At 44.9% G+C, this 21643-nt stretch overlaps 1 protein-coding gene across 1 annotated transcript in view; it reads right to left on the minus strand.

Moving 5' to 3' along the window:
- LOC147121236 (uncharacterized) overlaps positions 1–21643 on the minus strand; it is a 58046-nt gene that overhangs the window by 24970 nt on the left and 11433 nt on the right. Inside the window, exons 3-5 of the mRNA XM_085981438.1 lie at positions 20801–20959; positions 20595–20710; positions 7305–7410 (exon numbers count right to left, since the gene is read on the minus strand). Coding sequence (XP_085837564.1) covers positions 7305–7410; positions 20595–20710; positions 20801–20959 — 381 coding nt within the window. The remainder of the gene's footprint in view (positions 1–7304; positions 7411–20594; positions 20711–20800; positions 20960–21643) is intronic.

Below are 21643 nucleotides of genomic sequence, written 5' to 3' on the forward strand. Positions count from 1 at the left end.
ACTAGAAAGGCTGGCTGTACTTAAAGTAGATAAGTCACCATGGGATGCATCCTAGGATGCTGAGGGAAGTAAAGGTAGAAATTGCGGAGGTACTGGCCATAATCTTCCAATCCTCCTTGGATGCGGGGGTGGTGCTAGAGGACTGGAGAATTGTAAATGTTACACCCTTGTTCAAAAAAGGGTGTAAAGATAAACCCAGCAACTACAGGACAGCCAGTTTAACCTTGGTAGTGGGGAAGCTTTTAGAAACGATAATCCAGGACAAAATTAACAGTCACTTGGACAAGTGTAGATTAATTAAGGAAAGCCAGCACGGATTTGTTAAAGGCGAATTGTGTTTAACTAACTTGATTGAGTTTTTTGATGAGGTAACAGAGAGGGTTGATGAGGGCAATGTGGTTGATGTGGTGTACATGGACTTCCAAAAGGCGTTTGATAAAGTGCCACATAATAGGCTTGTCAGCAAAGTTGAAGCCCATGGAATGAAAGGGACAGTGACAGTATGGATATGAAATTGGCTAAGTGACAGGAAACAGAGAATAGTGGTGAACGGTTGTTTATCAGACTGGAGGAAGATACACAGTGGTGTTCCCCAGGTGTCGGTACTGGGACCAATGCTTTTTCTTGATATATATTAATGACTTAGACGGGTATAGAGGGCACAATTTCAAAATATGCAGATGACATAAAACTTGGAAGTATCGTGAACAGTGAGGAGGATAGTGATAGACTTCAAGAGGACAGACAGGCTGGTGGAATGGGCGGACACGTGGCAGATGAAATTTCATGCAGAAAAGTGTGAAGTGATACATTTTGGTTGGAAAAACAAGGAGAGGAAATATAAACTAAAGGGTAGAATTCTAAAGTGTGCATGAACAGCGACCTGGGGGTATAAGTGCACAAATTGTTGAAGGTGGCAGGGCAGGTTGAGAAAGCGGTTAAAAAAGCATACAGGATCATGGGCTTCATAAATAGAGGCATAGAGTACAAAAGCTGGTTCGGCCTCAACTGGAATATTGTGTCCACATCTGGGCACTGCACTTTAGGAAGGACGTGAAGGCCTTAGAGAGGGTGCAGAAAAGATTTACAAGAGTGGTTCTAGGGATGAGGGACTTCAGTTACATGGATAGACTGGAGAAGCTAGGGTTGCTCTCTTTAGAGCAGAGAAGGTTGAGAGGAAATTTGATAGAGGTGTTCAAAATCATGAGGGTTCTAGACAGAGTAGATAGAGAGAAACTGTTCCCATTGGCGGAAGGGTCGAGAACCAGAGGACATAAATTTAAGGTGATTGACAGAAGAACCAAAGGCAACATGAGAAAAAACTTTTTTACGCAGCGAGTGGTTAGGAGTTGGAATGCACTGTCTGAAAGGGTGGTGGAGGCGAATTCAATCGTGGCTTTCAAAAGGGAATTGGATAAGTACCTGAAGGAAAAAAATTTGCAGAGCTACAGGGAAAGGGTTGGGGAGTGGGACTAGCTGAAGTGCTCTTGCAGAGAGCTGGCACGGGCTCGACGGGCTAAATGGCCTCCCTCTGTGCTGTAACCATTCTATGATTCTATAATGGGTAGGTACTCAAATTGGCAGGATGTGACGAGTGGTGTCCTGCAGGGATCTATGTTGGGGCCTCAACTATTCACAATATTTATTAACGACTTAGATGATGGCATAGAAAGTCATATATCCAAATTTGCTGATGACGCAAAGATAGGCACCATTGTAGGCAGTGTAGATGAAAGCATAAAATTACAAAGAGATATTGATACAGTAAGTGAATGGGCAAAACTGTGGCAAATGGATTTCAATGTAAGCAAATGTGAGGTCATCCACTTTGGACCTAAAAAGGATAGAATTTTAGAAATGGTGAAAAGCTAAAAGCAGTGGATGTCCAAAGAGACTTGGGGGTCCAGGTACATAGGTCATTAAAATGTCATGAACAGGTACAGAAAATAATCAAAAAGGCTAATGCAATGCTGGACTTTATCTCTAGAGGACTAGCATACAAGAGGGTAGAAGTTATGCTGCAGCTATACAAAACCCTGGTTAGATCACACCTGAAATACTGTGAGCAGTTCTGGGCACCACACCTTAGGAAGGATATATTGGCCTTGGAGGGAGTAGGTTTACAAGAATGATACCCGGACTTCAAGGGTTAAGTTACGAGGAGAGATTACACAAATTAGGGTTGTATTCCCTAGAATTTTGAAGGGGTGATCTGATCAGTTTTCAGGATAATAAGGGTAGATAGAGAGAAACTATTTCCGCTGGTTGGGGATTCTAGGACTAGGGGGCATAGTCTAAAAATTAGAGCCAGACCTTTCAGGAGTGAAATTAGGAAACACTTCTACACACAAAGGGTGGTAGAAGTTTGGAACTCTCTTCCGCAAACGGCAATTGATGTTAGGTCAATTGTTAATTTAATTTTAAATCTGAGATTGATAGCTTTTTGTTAACCAAAGGTATTAAAGGATATGGGCCAAAGGCGGATATATGGAGTTAGATTGCAGTTCAGCCATGATCTCATTGAATGGCAGAACAGGCTCGAGGGGCTGAATGGCGTACTCCTGTTCCTGTGTTCCTATGACAAACTCAATCAGTGAGTGGAGAAATGGCAGATGCAATTTAATGCAGGAAAATCTAAGGTTATGAGATTCGGCAGAGGGAAGATGGATGTGGATTATATGCTAAAGGGGAAGTACTTGAGGTATTGGAGCAGGAGAGAGATCTTGGGGTTTTAGTGGACAGGTTACTAAATGCATCAGCACTATGATCCCAAGCTGTTAAAAATGCAAATAGAATGTTGGCATGAATAGCAAGGGGTATAACATAAATCCAGAGAGGTCTATTACTTTCTCTCTCATGTACTTATCTAGCTTCCCATCAAATGCATCTATGCTATTTGCCTCAACCACTCCCATGTGGTAGCAAGTTCCACATTCTCACCAGTCTCTGGATAAAGACGTTTCTCCTGAATTCCCTGTTGGATTTATTAGTGACTATTTTGTATTTATGGCCCCTAGTTTTGGATTCCCCCACAAGTGGAAACATCTTCTCTACGTCTACCCTAGCAAACCCTTTCATAATTCTAAAGAGCTCTATCAGGTCACCTCTCTGCCTTCCCTTTTCTAGAGAAAAGAGCCCCAGCCTGTTCAGTCTTTCCTGATAGTTGTATCCTCTCAGTTCTGGTATCATTCTTGTAAAAAAGACTGCATGTCAGCAGTCAACAGTACAACAAGGCAATAAAAAGTGTATGAAACTAATCCCCAGCAAGACAGTCTGAAGGAGACCAGACTCATCCACTGACTAGTTAAATTTGCCCCAAGCCCATTTAACACACTAGAGGCTTTCATCCCATACCCCGAGTACTCTTGAAGCAATTTGCCCAGGATGGGAGTTCCGTGCCAAGCACTCACTTTGTGTGTGATTTTAGTCTCCCTATTTCAAAAAGGATATTGTTATTGGAGAGGGTATAGAAAAGGGCTAAACAATTAGTCACAGAATTTAAGAGTATGAGGAAGAACAGGAAGGATATGATAGAAATGTTTAAAATTATTAAAGGTTTAGACAAATTGGATCCAAGTAAGCTTTTCTGTCATGTACAGAATTTAAGCACAAAGGGTCATATTTACTAGTTACGGACAACAAAATAAAATAGGAAATGCAGGAGGAACTTTTGTACTAAATGGATGGTGAGTACATGGTACAGTGTACTAGCATAGGTGGTGGAACATGAAAGCTTAATGGGTTTCCAAAAGGAACTAGACAGGTTCCAGTCAACAAATGAGATTCAGGGTTATTAGAAATGCATCACAGAAATACGGCCGAGATTTTGCTCACCTCGGTGGGTCCGGTGTGGCCGGTATCGGTGGCGGGTCGCGGCCCCGCTGCTGGCTCCATCCTGTTGCCGAAATTGAACTTGCCTCAATGGGGGCCTTGTTAAGCCAGCCCAGCGTGTTTCCCGGCCCAATTAGATGGAGCGGGTCTGGTGACGTCATTCATGACACGTCTTGAGCCGGTTTCTTTAAAGGGACCATTGCCACCTTACTTTTGACGTTTGTGCTGTCAGTGTTCTACAGCATTGAAGTGCTGTAAACACTGACAATCACTGCACAGAGGTGCAGGGCTGCACACAGGTTCTCCCATGACTCCCTCCATATGCTTATGGAGGGAGTCAGAGCACGCAGGGAGGTCCTCTTCCCTTCCGATGGACGGAAGAGACCTCCCCAGGAGACCAAGACAATCTGGTTGCACATTGCAGAGGACGTCACAAGCAGGGATGTCATCAGGAGGACCTGGGTGCAGTGGCGTAAACCTTTCAATGATCTCATTAGATCAGGAAACGTAAGTACAAAGCCACACTCACCTTCATCCTCCTGTACCTCTCATCACATTCCCGTCACTCTGCCTTCCCTACCCTACTCCTGCACATCCTTAGTCACACCAACTTACCTTGCACCTCCGCCCATCCTTCTCTCTCTACCTACATTATTACATCCCCATCTCACTAGCCCTCAGCCTAGTGCAATCATACCAACTAACAACACACAAGGGTAGCCACTTGGGTGTTTTATCCAATGTTCAGGTAAAGTTTCTGTTAATGTACTGTCAAACATTGAAACCTTTATTTTCAATACTTTGCGTTCTTGAACAGATTTGTGTGCACCTTTGGAAGTGCCTTGGTGAGTTGCAGTGAATGGTGAGGCATAATAGTACCCCCCGGAATGGTGATGAGTGTGAAAGGAATGGCTTGGACATTGTAGGGATGCTTTATGGTGTTGGTGTGAGGTAGTGCCAACCTGGCGCATCATTTGGCAGCCAGGGTATACAGCGTCAAGTGAAGTAAATCTGGCCATGGTGAGGCCATCCCTGGCCTCCCGAGCAGCCATGTGGTGAGTGCTGATGCCCTCTGTCCTGTGCAGCATCAGGTGATTGCGGAGAAGGTTGGTGTTGTTGTTGGTGCTGCTGGTGTGTCGGGGGCTGATCGTGGTCGGATTCTGAGGACCAAGGTGAAACAGTATAAACGGTACCCATGCTGATGGAATAGATGGCAGGTGAAGTTGAGCTGACAGAAACAATCTGCCAATGATAAGAGAGGTTGTTCCAATGAGGTGACACTGGATAGAGAGTTTGTTCCAAACACTTGCAGCCTGCATAAAGCTCAATCTGTGTTCCAAATAGAGTAAGCAACAGCTTCTGCACTTGGAAAGTGAACAGCTGTGAGGTGGGAGCTTTTATAGTACATTTCAAGCTGTCAACTAATCAGCTGATTCAATGGCCATTCAACTCCTGCCTCAGGTTAACAGACATGGTCCACGAGCAGCGTGGACCCCGTGGGCGAGCAGTTAAAGTTAAAAGATAAGGTTAAAACCATTATTAAGGGTTTGTCAACAAGCCAATATTTGCTTTAATTGGGTCGCCCGCCTCTGTGGATTGGGTCCGATCTGAGATCACAGACGCAGCATTGGGAAAGGCGCGTTGTGGCGGGAACACACTGTCAAAAAAAAATCTAATTTTCCACCCAACCCACCACTGATCCCGCTCGCTGGCCCCCCTGGAAAATTCCGGCCACTGAGGGAAGGTTGTCTTCCACCTGAAACTGTTACTATGTTATGAAGTGTAATCACTTGTAATGTAAGGAAACATAGCAGTCAATTTGCACACAGCAAGGTCCCACAAAGAGCAATAAAATAAATGACCAAATAATCAGTTTTTTGTGGTGTTATTTGAAGGATGAATGTTGGCCAAGGCACTGGAAGTACGCTCCTGCTCTTCTTTGAATGGTCCTATGAGATCTTTTACAAATACCTGAGAGGGCAGACGGGGCTTTGGTTTAACGTCTTATTCAAAAAATGGCACCTTCAATAGTGAAGCACTCCCTCTGTCGTGCACTGAATTGCCAGCCTAAATTATGTGCTCAAGTCTCTGGAATGTGGCTTGAACCCACAACTTCCTGACTCAGAGGCGAGAGCGCTATCACTGAGCCAAAACCTACACTTATAGGAAGAAAACTTAAGAAGTAATGGGGTAGGAGCGGAGGTTTGGGGGTGCCCCGGTGACAATTGACCTGGATCACAGCCAATCTGAGCAATCAAGGCATTTGCAGAAAAGAAATTGGCACCAAAATCCAACCTAATAATTAAAATTCCAGCCCCACGCTCCCGATACAGGAGTAAGCCTCTTCAAGGAAACACATTCCGTGGATTTAAACTCGGAGTAAGAATAAGCATTTTATTGTGAATTGTATAATTTTTGATGGGTGTTATATGTTATAAATGCTACTTTTACCAGTAAATTTTCATTTTAGTGAAAAATCAATTATTGCAACTTAAACGAACTTCACAAAGTTAATTTGGCAGTTTGATTGGTTGATTCTTGCAACTTGGTTGTACTTTCTGAATGAATCAAACACCTTTTGATTTGTTGATGTTTAGTCAATTGTATATTTAACTGGTGATTTAACAGGTAAGTCCTCATTTCAGCAATTCACTAATTGTTGCTTTATGGATGCAGAACATTTTTAGGTGTAATACTTTGAACGGCATGATGTGAAGAACACATGCTAGACGCAAGACATTTAATTATATAGGTGATCTTATCCAAACCCTTAACCATAACAGATATAAAATCCTCCCACCTGCCTGTTATTGTTTTCTATATATGAACAAGTATCTTATTAAAAATATTATATATTTACCGTACACAAGCTTATAATGAACACTTTTAAAAGAAGTGGTAGCTTTTTTACAACGCAGCAAGTGATCAAAAGCTGACGACAGTGCTGATTTTGTCTGTTTGGAACTGAAGGACTGACTTTGAAGAAATCAGGAATTTGAAACATGGACTTTGACATCTACTGAGCATACCAGACTGATATAAGAACCAACCTACCTGAAGAGTTGGTCATGGAAAGAGAACAGATGGAAAGAGTGGTGAGGATAGTTAGGACACTTTGGTCACATGGAGAAAGGAAATGGTAATAAATTGTCAAATATGTTGATAAAAGTTGCAAGGAAAAGAGTGCGTTATCCAAAGAGAACATAGAATAATGGCTCAAAATTGGATGTGCAAGAGTAACTGGCAAGCACAAGACTATGATTTTGGTTTTTTTTGGCGGTTGGGCGGGTGGGGAATGGAAAGAAGATGTTGGTTTCGTTTTGCAGTCTCTAATCTTCTCATCAAAAGAGAACACTGATCATGATAAATGGTTGAATAAATTACTGTACATCACCAATAGTGACAAGACCAACCTTGAAAATCAAAAGCTACTATGAACGAGTCAATAATAATATAATGCATATGAAATTTACCTGTCTGAGAGATTTTTGCAACTTAAGTTCTCTCTGAAGTGTACTGGCTTCCTCTGATAACCGCGTTACTTCCTTTTTCAATTCATGCAACTGTTGCTGTCGTTCCCTTTTTGGATCAGGAAAACAAATGTAAAGTACTTAAATTGCAACGGTAAAGTACCACGATTTACTTAATGAGGCTGCTATTCCATTTGAAACGAAGTAACTCAAACAGAAATGGAGCTCATAAAGCCAGGGAAACAGTGACATGTTATATGATTGGTTCAATATTTCCCAAATAGGTATTTTCAACATAAATAGTACAGTACTTCCATAAAATATTTAACTTTTCTTGTGCAGTTTTCCTGTATTGCTGAAGTATTTTCAGTCTACTTTTCATATTAAAGACATACAGGAATGCACTAAAAAGTATAGAAGCAATGAAACTGTTATTAATTGGTCTTGTTATTAATTTGTATAAAAGAAAATATATTGGATATGATTATATTACAGAATTGTTTACTTTTACTCTTGGCTTCCTTCTCGCTCTCTGCTTTTGTTTTATTGTTGCTTTTAAATTTACATTCCAGTTGCATTTCTTTACGATCTGTTCTCTCTCTCTCATACTTTCCTGTCTATTTCATTTTGTTTCATCCTGCTCTCCAAACTTTGAGATAATAAACATATGGCCAATCGTGTAATTTTCATATGTAATTAATACCCCATAGACATGGGCATTCTTGGGGATTCCACATGGTTGGAAATAATGATTGTGACCCTACATTGGACTCCAACCTCATCTTGTGGATCTCGGGAGCCAATCAGTTTATTTATTAATACTCGAGCATAGCCAATAAGCTAAATACAGTGTAAAGGATTTCTGTTTGACCCCTAAGCTCATGCATTATTAAATATTAGTCATATAAAGGCACACTCCAGTTTGCAGGGAGTTCGACCTCGATTATAGGAGTAGTGGTCTTTAGTGCTGAAAAGAAAAACAAAACACTAAACATAACACTAAGATTAAAGGGGAGAAATTGGCTAACCCCCGAAAATGGGTGCAGGGGTTAACCTGTGCCCATTCATTGCATTGCAGGCAGCACAGTAAATTCATGCTGCCTGCTGCTTTACATGATTGCTGCATGCAGCCAGCACTGCCCGCGCTGTTCATTGGCTGCATGCATCAGCAGGGGACCCGATATCGCAAGTGGCTAGTGCTACTTAAAGGCAGCCTGCACCTCTTCAAGAGGAACTGCATTGTGGCTGCAAGAAGTGGTGGGAGTCATTTGAAAACTGAATTTGTGGTCTGATACTTTGAGCAATGGCTGAACATGCGAGAGAGCATGCACCAAGGTTTTCAGCCACTGCAATGGAGGTTTTGGTGGAAGAGGTGGAAAGAGGGAGAAATATCCTGTATCTGCAGGGGGGCAAGAGGCCCTCCACACAGATGCACAGAAGGCAGTAGAAACAAGTAGTGGTGGCGGTCAATCCCAGGAGTGTTGCTCTAAGAACATGGATGCAGTGCAGGAAGAAATTTAATGATCTCACATGAGTCATCAAGGTCAGTGAGTTCATCTTCAAATGCCACATCCTACCAACTGCACCACTAGCCTCATCCACTGCTCAATTCACTGCATATGCTTTACCTCCCCCTCACACACTTAGCACTGTTGCAAGCCACACACCCACAACTGACAGCTCGCACACACTGGCAGCTATTCAACCATGACAGTCACATCACCCAAACATATTGTACGACACTCACTGACACACTTCCCTCTTTCTTGCAGGAGAAAGTGGCGCATAACAGCAGGCAGCAACATGTTTTAAACCCCATGGAGTAGACAGTGTTGGCCATCATGGGATGGGTATCACTGAGGCCATGGCCACTGCTGGGGCTGAAGCGATCGATGATGGGGGTATCGGCATACCTAATCCTCTTTCTCTCATTCCACTTCTCCCTCTTCCCTCAATTTCTTCTGACTTAGAAGCTGCAGAGGGTGTACGCACACTTCTTGCTTTCTCCTCTCCCCTCACCACAACCCAACCCTTGTCCCTTTTTCATTTCAGATATCCAAGAACTGGAATCTGTCCAGTCAGTGGAGGAAGAGGAAGAAAAAAGTGAACATGAACAGACACCATCACTCGATCTTACACTCACACTCAGCAGCTCATAGACTGATATTTTAGAGGCTAGGCTAGAGGAGGGATCTGTACATGGTGAGACACCGAGCACAAGTAGCAGGAGCCAGGGCGGGGGGGAAAGGATAGCACAGGTGCCAGCTCACTGGAGGACGAGGCCGCACATTAGTTCTGCTGCAGAGGTCTCAGATGAGTACTTCGATGGGCCAGGCTACAGAAGAAGGCTGATGGATGTGCATAACCAAATTCTTGATGCACAGAAAGCCTGCCAGAAAGCCTGCGCTCAATGTCGAGGAGTATGGAGGAGTCCAGCAAAAACTTGGCACAGAGCTTTGCGCCCATCCTTTCCTACATAGAACGGTGGTCACCTCTATCAGCACACCTGTGAAACCCACCATGATGCAGCATCTGACGGTTGATGTCACAGCTTCCATTGCAGCACAAACAGCTTCCATCAAAGGTCTGAGTGCTGCAGAGGAAGCTCAGAATTCTGCCCTCATGGGTCTGGATAGCACTATTCAAAACAGCTTCCAGGGACTCACAGCAGTCCATCAATCTGTTCTCCATATGTCAGTAGGATTGCTGAGGGGCCACCCCGGGAGAGTGGCAGTGGCTCCATGGAGTATGAACATGCTGTCCTCTCAGGATGACAACATTCCCACTCTGCCAATGCCCTTGCTGTTCCCTGTCAGCCAGCCCAGACTACTGCAGCCCAGGCCGAGATGGTGCAGTCTGAAGCCAGGCCTTCTACGCCCAGAGCTGCTCGGGGTCGCCCTTATGCAGCAGTGTACTGCAAGCTGCGAGTTGTTGCTTATATCTCCAGCAGCAGTCTAGAAGGGGCCAGATGCAAAAAAGTTAGGAGCCACAACCACCTTGACAATCCTTGACATTCAATGGTATTACCATACATAAGAACATACGAATTAGGCCACTCGGCCCCACGAGCCTGCTCCGCCATTCAATAAGATCATGGCTGATCTGATTACTCCACATTCCCACCTACCCCCAATAACCTTTCACCCCCTTGCTTATCAAGAATCTATCTACCTCTGCCTTAAAAATATTCAAAGACTCTGCTTCCACCGCCCTCTGAGGAAGAGAGTTCCAAAGACTCACGACCCTCTGTGAGTAAAAAGTTTCTCCTCATCTGTCTTAAATGGGCGACCCCTTATTTTTAAACAGTGACCCCTAGTTCTAGATTCTCCCACAAGAGGAAACATCTATTAAATCCGTGTGTTAATGGAGACACGGAATGCAGGAGTTGGTTTAACAAGTCTTTACTGAATGGAGACAATTGGGAACTGAAACTACAGAAGGCTGCTAGCGCCTTTTTATACAGGGGTGGTCACTGCCGGTACTGCAGTCTGAGACCAGTTATTCTCTTAAAGGTACACATACACAACAATTCCTCCCCTTTTAGATAAACAGTACATAACATTCATTTAACAACTAAATGATAACTAATTACAATCACAATTACGGTTGCTAGATACATTGGTTGAGGTTAATCAATTATAAGTTCAGTCTTTGAGGAGGCTTCCTGATTCTGTCTGGATAACGCCTCTTTGGGGTATCAGGTTCTTCTGGCAAGGTTGAGTCGGGATCAATGTCATTGTTTGGTTCATCTGCTTCCAATATCACCGATTCTGCGGTAGATGCAATTGGTACGTCGGTTTCATCGCCAGGTGTATCAGATCGTGGTGTGGAGTTGACGTTTTCCCGTGACTCTAGAATCTGGTCAGCATGGCGTCTTACAATGCTCTCTCCAACGTCCACGGTATACATGAGCGGTCCTTGCCGTGTACAAATCGTTCCTGGCTGCCATTTCTCTGTGCGGTAGTCCCGGGCCAAAACTGGTTGACCTATCTTAAAACTCCTGGTCGGTCTTTCATTCATATTCTCAAACTGCCTGTTCTCCACATCTCTTCTGATGTTCGGCTTAACCAAATCCAAGCGGCATTGTAGTCTTCGATTGAAGAACATCATGGCAGGAGTTTGGTTGGTAACCGCATGTGTCGCATTCCGGTAGGCAAACAAGAAGTTGTCCACCTTGTGTTGTAGGGGTATATCTTCATTACACATTGCCTTAATAGCCTTCTTGAATGTTTGAACAAACCTCTCAGCCAATCCATTAGTGGCTGGATGATATGGGGCAGATGTGTAATGCTTAACACCATTGTTCTTTAAGAACCTCCGGAACTCTTCAGACACAAACTGTGGTCCATTGTCAGAGCAAATCTGTTCAGGCAGCCCATTCCTGGCGAATATGGTTCGTAAGACTGTAATAGTTTTTTCTGTGGTGGTTGAGGACATTTTTATTACCTCTGGCCACTTTGAATGTGCATCCACCGCAATTAAAAACATCGAGTCCATGAAGGGACCAGCAAAATCAATGTGCACCCTTTGCCATGGAGATGAGGGCCACTCCCATGGATGTAGAGGGGCTTGTGGTGGGGCGTTTTGGACCTTCTGGCATCCTGTACAGCTCTTGGTCATCTCTTCGATTTCTCTATCGATTCCTGGCCACCACACAAACGCTCTAGCTAAGTTCTTCATTTTTACCCCTCCCAGATGGCCCTCATGAAGCTCATTGACCACTCTATCCTTCAATTTGGGTGGAATTACTACTCTGGATCCACACATCAAGGTTCCTCTGCACACTGACAGCTGTTCTCTTCTCGGCGAGAATGCTGGCAGCAGTGGTTCGCCATGTGCTGGCCATCCCTTCACCGTTAAATCATAGACCCGGGATAGTGTCGGGTCATTTCGTGTTTCCTTTTCTATGTTTGCATTCGTCACAGGGAGACATTCGACTATGGTCGAGTGGAATATCTCCATTGGATCCACTGCAAGTTCTTCTTCCACCGTCGGCAATGGTAGGCGCGACAATCCATCAGCATTCCCATGCTGTTTAGTTCCTTTGTACTCGATGTCATATTGGTGTGCCCCTAGGAAAAGGGACTACCTCTGTCGCCGTTGTGCTGTCATTATCGGTACGCCCTTCTGAAGGTTGAAAATGGAGACAAGAGGTTGATGATCAGTTATTAGAGTAAATTTTTGACCGTGCAGGTAGTGATTGAACTTCTTCACCCCCCACACTAGGCTGAGGGCCTCTCTGTCAATCTGGGCGTAGTTACGCTCGGCTGAAGTTAACGAGCGTGACGCAAAAGCTATCGGCCTCTCTAAACCATCAAGGAATTTATGTGACAGTACCGCCCCAATGCCGTAGGGAGACGCATCACACGCCAGTCTTATCGGTAGTGATGGGTTGTAGTGAGCCAATACTTCTCTTGAAGTGATTAAGTCCTTACTCTTCTGAAAGGCCCGCTTACAGTCATTGCTCCATTTCCATGCTACTCTCGTTCGTAGTAGGGCATTCAGTGGGTGCAGAATTGTGGACAAATTCGGTAAAAACTTATGGTAGTAATTCACCAATCCGAGGAATGACCTCAGTTGCGACACATTTTCAGGCGCTGGGGCCTTAACAACCGCTTCAACTTTGTCAGGGAACTTATGTAACCCCTCTTCATCAATCACGTGGCCACAATACGATATCTGTTTCTTAAAAAACTCGCACTTGGGGCGGTTGGCTCGTAGCCCATGTTCACGTAGTCTAGTGAGCACCTGTTCTAGGTTGTTAAGGTGTTCACTGTCATCTTCACCTGTCACTAGGATGTCGTCCAAGTAACACTGAGTCCCCGGAATCCCTTGCAGGACTTGTTCCATCGCTCTTTGCCATATCGCCGGAGCTGATGCTACTCCGAATACCAGTCGATTATACTGGTAAAGACCTTTGTGAGTGTTTATCGTGAGATACTTCCTAGAGGATTCTTCAACCTCCATCTGCAAATATGCTTGTGCTAGGTCAATTTTTGTAAAACGCTTCCCTCCAGATAGTAAGGCGAAGATGTCTTCTATCCTTGGAAGAGGATATTGTACTGTGTGAAGGACTGGGTTCACCGTCACCTTGAAGTCCCTGTGATGAAATATTCCATTCATCACTCATCAGTATTTCTCTGCCTGTGACTGTGGTTGGTTTCAGTTTCATTTCCATTGTATTGTACTGTATGTAGGGCTCCGCCCATACCTGGCTCCTATGTAAGCTGGCCCAGCCTGCAGCACATCCAGTACGGCAGACCTCTGGATGGAAGATACATTCTCCTCTGTGTGTTACCTTCTAAGTCAATAAAAGCCTTGTTTTGTTTCGCTAACATCGAGTCTCGGATTTATTGAGGCACATCAGTCCCCACAGATGTGAACCTTCCTTGGCTCCTCAGACTTATTGTTTAACGTTTTCTTCATGACAGGAACGATGGGTGTCGCCCACTCGCTCCAGTCTACCTTAGACAACACGCCTGCATTCTCCAGATTCTCCAGCTCTGCCTCGACGGCTGGGCGAATTGCATATGGTACCGGTCTTGCTTTGAAAAACTTGGGAGTTGCATTCTCTTCTATTTTTATCGAGGCGGTTACGCCTTTAAGAGTGCCCAGTTCTTGTTGAAATACCTCTTTGGCATCAGCTAAGATTGTTGACAATCGTCCAGGAGTGACGTCGTCATCCTTTTTACCAGCCACCGTCAGTGCCTGAATGGAGTGCCAGTCTAAACTTATCTTTCTGATCCATTCACGTCCCAGTAACGGTGGTCCACCATCTTGCAGAATGTAGAGATACAATTTCCATATTTTCTTGCCGTTGTATTCGACAGGCACCTTATTTTTCCTCTGGGGTATACTTTTTGCCCCATATACGTCCTCAAGACAATGGATGTCTCTCTCAAGGGTATGTGTGAGAATAGCCGCTCGTAGTCTCGTCGATTCATGATGGTTAGAGCTGATCCTGTATCCAATTCCATTTTGACTTGGGACCCTGCTATCGTGAGGGTGACCCAAATGGTTCGGTGATCCTCTTTTGCGATTACGTTGTGAAGTTTGAGACAGCTTAGTCTCTTGTTCCCGGATTCACTATCGCTCATCTGGTCTTTGGAACTACTGTCCGTCATCTTTTGTACTTTCCTGTACGGTTCCTTAGTAGCCTTTTTATTTTTAACCGTTCCCGTTGTGGAGCGGACCCTCTGGGACACTTCCCTCCCTCTTCTTAGGTCCGAACGCTGCCCGGCTGCGAAGCACCGGCCGCGCCCTGTGTGCTCCACCCTCTCTCTCTCTCTTTGCTTCCTGACTCGCTGCCCGGCCCCGTTGCAGAGCCACCCGATCGAGCTCTAGCCCGCCGCAGCCCAGGAAGGATCAGTGCACTACCTGCCACCAGCCCGATTGGCTGGGAAACCACAGACTGGAGACCAAGCCTGGCTCTCGACAGTCTCTCCTGCACTTTTCAAGTCGATGATTGGGAGGGCGGTTGCCCACGGTCGACGCCCGTTTCTCGAGTTTCTGTGGATTATTTTTTTATTTTTCTCTCTTCTGGCTTCGACCGTCAATAACGTCGTCTGAGATGCTGCCGAGTTGCAGGTAAGTTCGTTTCTTACTCGTCGCCAGTATTAAATCCGTGTGTTAATGGAGACACAGAATGCAGGAGTTGGTTTAACAAGTCTTTACTGATTGGAGACAATCGGTAACTGAAACTACAGAAGGCTGCTAGTGCCTTTTTATACAGGGGTGGTCACTGCCGGTACTGCAGTCTGAGACCAGTTATTCTCTTAAAGGTACACATACACAACAACATCCACTCCACATCCACCCTGTCAAGACCCCTCAGGACCTTATATTTTCAATCAAGTCACCTCTTACTCTTCTAAACTCCAGCGGATACAAGCCTAACTTGTCCAACCTTTCCTCATAAGACAACCCGTCCATTCCAGGTATTAGTCTAGTAAACCTTCTCTGAACTGCTTCCAACGCATTTACATCCTTCCTTAAATAAGGAGACCAATACTGTACACAGTACTCCAGATGTGGTCTCACCAATGCCCTGTATAACTGAAGCATAACCTCCCTACTTTTGTGTTCAATTCCTCTCGCAATAAACGATAACATTCTATTAGCTTTCCTAATTACTTGCTGTACCTGCATACTAACCTTTTGCAATTCATGCACTAGGACACCCAGATCCCTCTGCATCTCAGAGCTCTGCAATCTCTCACCATTTAGATATGCTTCCTTTTTTATTCTTCCTGCCAAAATGGACAATTTCACATTTTTCCACATTATACTCCATTTGCCAGATCTTTGCCCACTCACTTAACCTATCTATATCCCTTTGTAGCCTCCTTATGTCCTTTTCACAATTTACTTTCCTACCTATCTTTGTGTCATCAGCAAATTTAGCAACCATACCTTTGATCCCTTCATCCAAGTCATTTATATAAATTGTAAAATGTTGAGGCCCCAGCACTGATCCCTGTGGCACACCATCATCGAATCCCCCACCATCAACATCATGGGGGTCACCACTGACCAGAAACTTAACTGGACCAGCCACATAAATACTGTGGCAACAAGAGCAGGTCAGAGGCTAGGTATTCTGCAGCGAGTGTCTCACCTCCTGACTCCCCAAAGCCTTTCCACCATCTACAAGGCACAAGTAACGAGCTCCAACAACACTCAAGAAGCTCGACCCCATCCAGGACAAAGCAGCCCGTTTGATTGGCACCCTATTCACCACTTTAAACATTCACTCCCTCCACCACCGGCGTACCATGGCTGCAGTGTGTACCATCTAGAAGATGCACTGCAGCAACTCGCCAAGGCTTCTTCGGCAGCACCTCCCAAACCTGCGACCTCTTCCACCTAGAAGTACAAGGGTAGCAGGTGCATGAGAACACCACCACCTCCAAGTTCCCCTCCAAGTCACACACCATCCTGACTTAGAAGTATATCGCTGATCCTTCATCGTTGCTGGGTCAAGATCCTGGAACTCCCTCCCTAACAGCACTGTGGGAGTACCTTCACCACACGGACTGCAGTGGTTCAAGAAGACGGCTCACCACCACCTTCTCGCGGGCAATTAGGGATGGGCAATAAATGCTGGCCTTGCCAGCGACGCCCACATCTCATATACAATTTTTTTTTTAAATCCCTTTAAGTAGCGCTGGTGGGTGGGTCTTACATGCCGTTTAACATCGTGTTCAGCTGTGCGAGGTTAAGACAAGGCGTAGGCTGGAGCATGGTGTTCGAAAAAAGGCAGTGCTGGTGTCAAATCAGAGTTGCACACTGATGGACATCATAATCTGCCTGCTCTGCATGCTGCCGGCGGTCGTTAGGTGCATGCGCGCAAACCCCTTCACCAAGGTGGTGTCCCATCAGAAGTGTGCCCGCACATCTCGGACGCCATTTTCAAGCTTTAGGAGGCCACGTAGCGCCTAAAAAACGGTCACTACAGAGCCCAGTTTCTCCCCCCAAGTATCCTGACAACACAATGTAATAATGGTGAACGTAATAAGGAACCAGGTTCTCTACATAATACTTTTCTAATTACTGATTTTGAGCATTGTCTCAAGAAAGATGAAACAAAAAATATTAATTAATTGAATGAATGTACCATGTTGTATGGTAGTGAGTCATACAAAAAAGGAGGGGCCCTAATCAGATCCTGATCTCTGCTGGAATAGTAGTGGAACAGAAAATGCTGGAAACACTCAGCAGGTCAGGTAGCATCCGCGGAGAGAGAAAAACAGCTGCTGGGCTGGGTTTTGTCAGCCCCGAGGAGGCGGGTATGGAGGCGGGGCTGTCGGTAAAGTTGCAGGATTTGGGGGCAGCTGGCAAACCCGCCCCCAACCCGCCTCTGTGCCCTCTTGCCAGGAGGCGGGAAGCCATCCTGCCCCGGGTCCCGTCTCCTCGAGGCAGGAAAGGGATTAAAGCCTATTAACTCTTTGTTAACAGGTAGTTAACAGGCAGAAAATAGATTATCCCTATTTTTAGCTCCGAAGTGCAGGCTTCCCGAACTCGGAGAACCCTGTCAGGGTGTAGGAAACGAGAAGGAGGTCGGAGGGGCCTGAAAGTGAGATGTAGAGGTGATGGGTGCAAGTGTGGAGTGGTAAGTATGTAAGGTGAGTGTTAAGTGTTATAAAATGTTCACTTACCTTTGTTTCTGCCTACAGCCTTCAGCCGCTGTGGATCCGGAGTCCCGACGTCTTCATTGTAGATTTCACAGACTGGCTGTTGGATCCTCCGAACCAACAGCCAGGTGATTTCTGCAAAGTTGAAAGGTTTGATGAGTCCTGAACACAAGAACTCATCAAACTACACAGAATGTCAGTGTTTAACAGCTTCACAGAGCTGTCAAACGCTGACATTTCTTCTTTCAAGAAATCTTGACAGATGGCACATCAGACGTTGACGTGCTCTGTCACTGACTTCCCCCTAATTGGCCTGCTGAGCCCGCTGGGCGGGCGTAACAAGGTCAATCAGGGGAAAATCCCGCTGGTTGCCCAGAAGCTGATGGAGGCGGGATTGAAAACTGGAAAGCAGCAGTCCCACCTCCAAAAGCATCCCATTGACAAAATTCAGCCCAACGTTTCTGGTTGATGACCCTTCGTCAGAACTGGAAAAAGTTAGAGATGTAACAGATTTTTAAGCAAGTGTAGGGGCAGGGAAAAGGAGGGGGGTGGAAAGAACAAAAGGGAAGGTCTGTGATAGGGTGGAAGGCAGGAGAGATTAAAGGACAAAAGGGATGATGGTGCAAGGCAAAAGGAGATGGTAATGGGGCAAGTTAAGAAACAAAAGATGACTCTAGATGAAGTGTAAATGGCAATGGTAGAATCATCAACAGTTGCCATGTGAGAGAAAAAATAAATAAAATAGGGGCTGAGGTTATGGTCTGAAATTGTTGAACTCGATGTTGAGTCCAGAAGGCTGTAAAGTGCCTAATAGAAAGAAGAGGTGCTGTTCCTCGAGCTTACGTTGAGTTTCGTTGGAACAGTGTAAGAGGCCGAGGATGGAGAAATCAGAGTGGGAGTGGAGCGGAGAATTAAAGTGACAGGTGACCAGAAGCTCGGAGTCACGCTGACGGACTCAACGGAGGTGTTCCGCAAAGTGGTCACCCAATCTGCGTTTAATCTCCCCAATGTAAAGGAGACTGCATCGTGAGCAGCGAATACAGTATACTAAATTGCAAGAAGTACAAGTAAATCGCTGTTTCACCTGGAAGGAGTGTTTGGGGTCTTGGACAGTGGGAAGGGAGGAGGTAAAAGGGCAGGTGTTGCATCTCCAGCACTTGCACGGGAAGGTGCCATGGGAAGGGGAAGGGGTGTTGGGGGTGATAAAGGAGTGGACCAGGGAGCGGCCCCTTCAGAATGCTGAAAGGGGAGGGGAGGGGAGGGGAGGGGAAGATTTGTTTGGTGGTGGGATCATGTTGGAGGTGGCGGAAATGGTGGACGATGATCCGTTGAATGTGGAGGCTGGTGGGGTGAAAGGGGAACCCTATAATGGTTCTGGGAGGGGAAGGGGTTCTGCCACCTCCATCTTGAGGAACAGCACCTCATCTTTCGATTAGGCACTTTACAGCCTTCTGGACTCAACATCGAGTTCAACAATTTCAGACCATAACCTCTGCCCCAATTTTATTTTATTTTTTCTCTCACATGGCAGCTGTTGATGATTCTGCCACTGCCATTTACACCTCATTTAGAGTCATCTTTTGTTTCTTAACTTGTCCCATTACCATCTCCTTTTGCCTTACACCATCATCCCTTTTGTCCTTTAACTTCTCCTGCCTTCCACCCTATCACAGACCTTCTCTTTTGTTCTTTCCCTGCCCCCCCCCCACTCCCTTTCCCTGCCCCTACACTTGCTTAAAAATCTGTTACATCTCTAAATTTTTCCAGTTCTGACGAAGGGTCATTGACCAGAAACGTTAACTCTGTTTTTCTCTCTCCACAGATGCTGCCTGGCCTGCTGAGTGTTTCCAGCATTTTCTCTTGTTATTTCAGATTTCCAGCATCTGCAGTATTTTGCTATTGTATTAGTGGAGATGTTATAATTGACTTGGTGCCTCTATGTAAGGGAACACAATAAATGAACCAGGATTCTTGCACATGTGTGTGTCTACAAATGTAGACTTGAATGTAGGAAGTATATGTATGGACTTGAATGTAGGAAGTATGATTAAGAAGTTTGCAGATGATACAAAAATTGCCCGTGCGGTTGATAATGAAGATGCAGATTGCAGGAAGATATCAATGGACTGGTCAGGTGGGCAGAACAGTGGAAAATGGAATTCAATCTGGAGAAGTGTGAGGTAATGCATTTGGGGAGGGCTAACAAGGCAAGGGAATACGCTATACAGTAAACGGTAGGACACTGAGAAGTGCAGAAGATCAGAGAGACCTTGGAGTGCATGTCCACAGATCCCTGAATGTAGCAGGACAGGTAGATGAGGTGGTTAAGAAGGCATAATGGATACTTGCCTTTATTAGCTGAGGCATAGAATATAAGAGCAGGGAGGTTATGCTTGAACTGTATAAAACACTGGTTAGGCCGCAGCTGGAATACTGCATGCAGTTCTGGTCACCATATTACAGGAAAGATGTGATTGCACTAGAGGGGGTGCAGAGGAGATTTACGAGGATGTTGCCTGGGCTGGGGAATTTTAGCTATGAGGAAAGATTGGATAGGCTGGGGTTGTTTTCGTTGGAACAGAGGAGGCTGAGGGGAGACCTAATTGAGGTGTATAAAATTATGAGGGGCCTAGATAGAGTGGATAGGAAGGATCTATTTCCCTTAGCAGAAGGGTCAATAACCAGGGGGCATAGATTTAAAGTAATTGGTTGGAAGTTTAAAGGGGAAATTTTTTCACCTAGAGGGTGGTGGGGGTCTGGAACTCACGGCCTGAAATGGTGGTAGAGGCAGAGATCCTCATCACATTTAAAAAGTACTTGGATATGCACTTGAAGTGCCGTAACCTACAAGGCTACGGACCAAGTGCTGGAAAGTGGGATTAGAGTGGATAGCTCTTTGGCGGCCGGCACGGACAAGATGGGCCGAATGGCCTCCTTCTGTGCTGTAAATTTCTATGATTCTATGACAGCACGAGCAAAGGCAGCATTGGGCTCAATAGTGATGTCTCCAACTTTATTAGCCTGCTGCCATTTACTATCTATATGAAGAATGGACACTTAGGCCAGATACCAGAGGGTTGCTAGTACCTGTGAAAATGCACCCCAGCATGACTCACTACCTTCAGAAGAGGAAGGAAAAAACTTGCAGGACAAAAAGTACCAAGATTTTCCTTGTAGAATTTCTGAAACTTGCTGCTTCAGCTTGCTGATCTTCTCATCTCTGCAACTGATTTCTGATGTGCTTTCTCTTAGCATTGTGGATAATTTTTCACCATGCTGTATTAAGCAAAACAAAAGCATAGTAAGGTTTGGAATAGGCAGGATCCTGCCAAATACTTATAAAAAGCTGCTGTGAAAATTACTAACCAACTTTTTGAGGTGCTCAGTTTTTTCTTCAAATTCCTTTCTACTCTCATGAAGTATCTGCAACTTTTCTGCTGCCAATGTTTCGGCTTGTTTTAATTTTTCTTCTGTCCGTTCATGGGATTGTTGTTCTTTTTTAACCAACTGACTGTATTCAGAAATCTGTGGAAAATGTTAACTGAGATACTAATTTGTTTCTAAAGAATATCTCCAATTAAAGTTACGGCAGCCAAAAGTGTTTTACCATTGGTACACTATGTCTGTGGGATACAAGTTGTACTTATTAGCTTCTACCTTGTGAAGTATTATTTTTTTGAAATGGCTGTCCTTGATTTTGTCCTTTTATTCTTGGTTTTCTGAGGGTAACGACTCACAATGGGAAATGGTTCTGCGAGTACCTCCCCAGGTGACCATTCCGCTCTGAGTTTAGGTGAGTGCTGGCAGATATTTGACTGTGGGGCCATCACAGTTGAGTCTCACTTATCCTCACATATCTTTTATTCAGCAGCAGGGTTTAATGGATAATAATGAACAATGGACACCCTGGCCCTTTTATGGGTCTGCCTCCACCAATAGATCTCCATTTTGGTCCCTAATCGGCCTCATCACGTCTATGACCTTTTTACTGTTAATATACCTATAGATGACCTTTGGATACCCTCACTAACTTAAGATACTAAAGCCAATTGTAGTAGCCTACTACAAACCACAGAGCTGTGATTTATTAAACCTGCACAAACCAAGAATTGCGATTCTTCTGGGTCTATATAAATTAGTACTATATCACACAGTGCATTTACCCACTAAACCACTGGGGAAAACTTCCTGATACTGCTTTTCAAATCA

The sequence above is a fragment of the Somniosus microcephalus genome, chromosome 3 (genome assembly GCF_052327205.1).
Source record: "Somniosus microcephalus isolate GS21.2 chromosome 3, FLI_Smic_1.0, whole genome shotgun sequence".
In the NCBI taxonomy this organism is placed as follows: domain Eukaryota; kingdom Metazoa; phylum Chordata; class Chondrichthyes; order Squaliformes; family Somniosidae; genus Somniosus; species Somniosus microcephalus.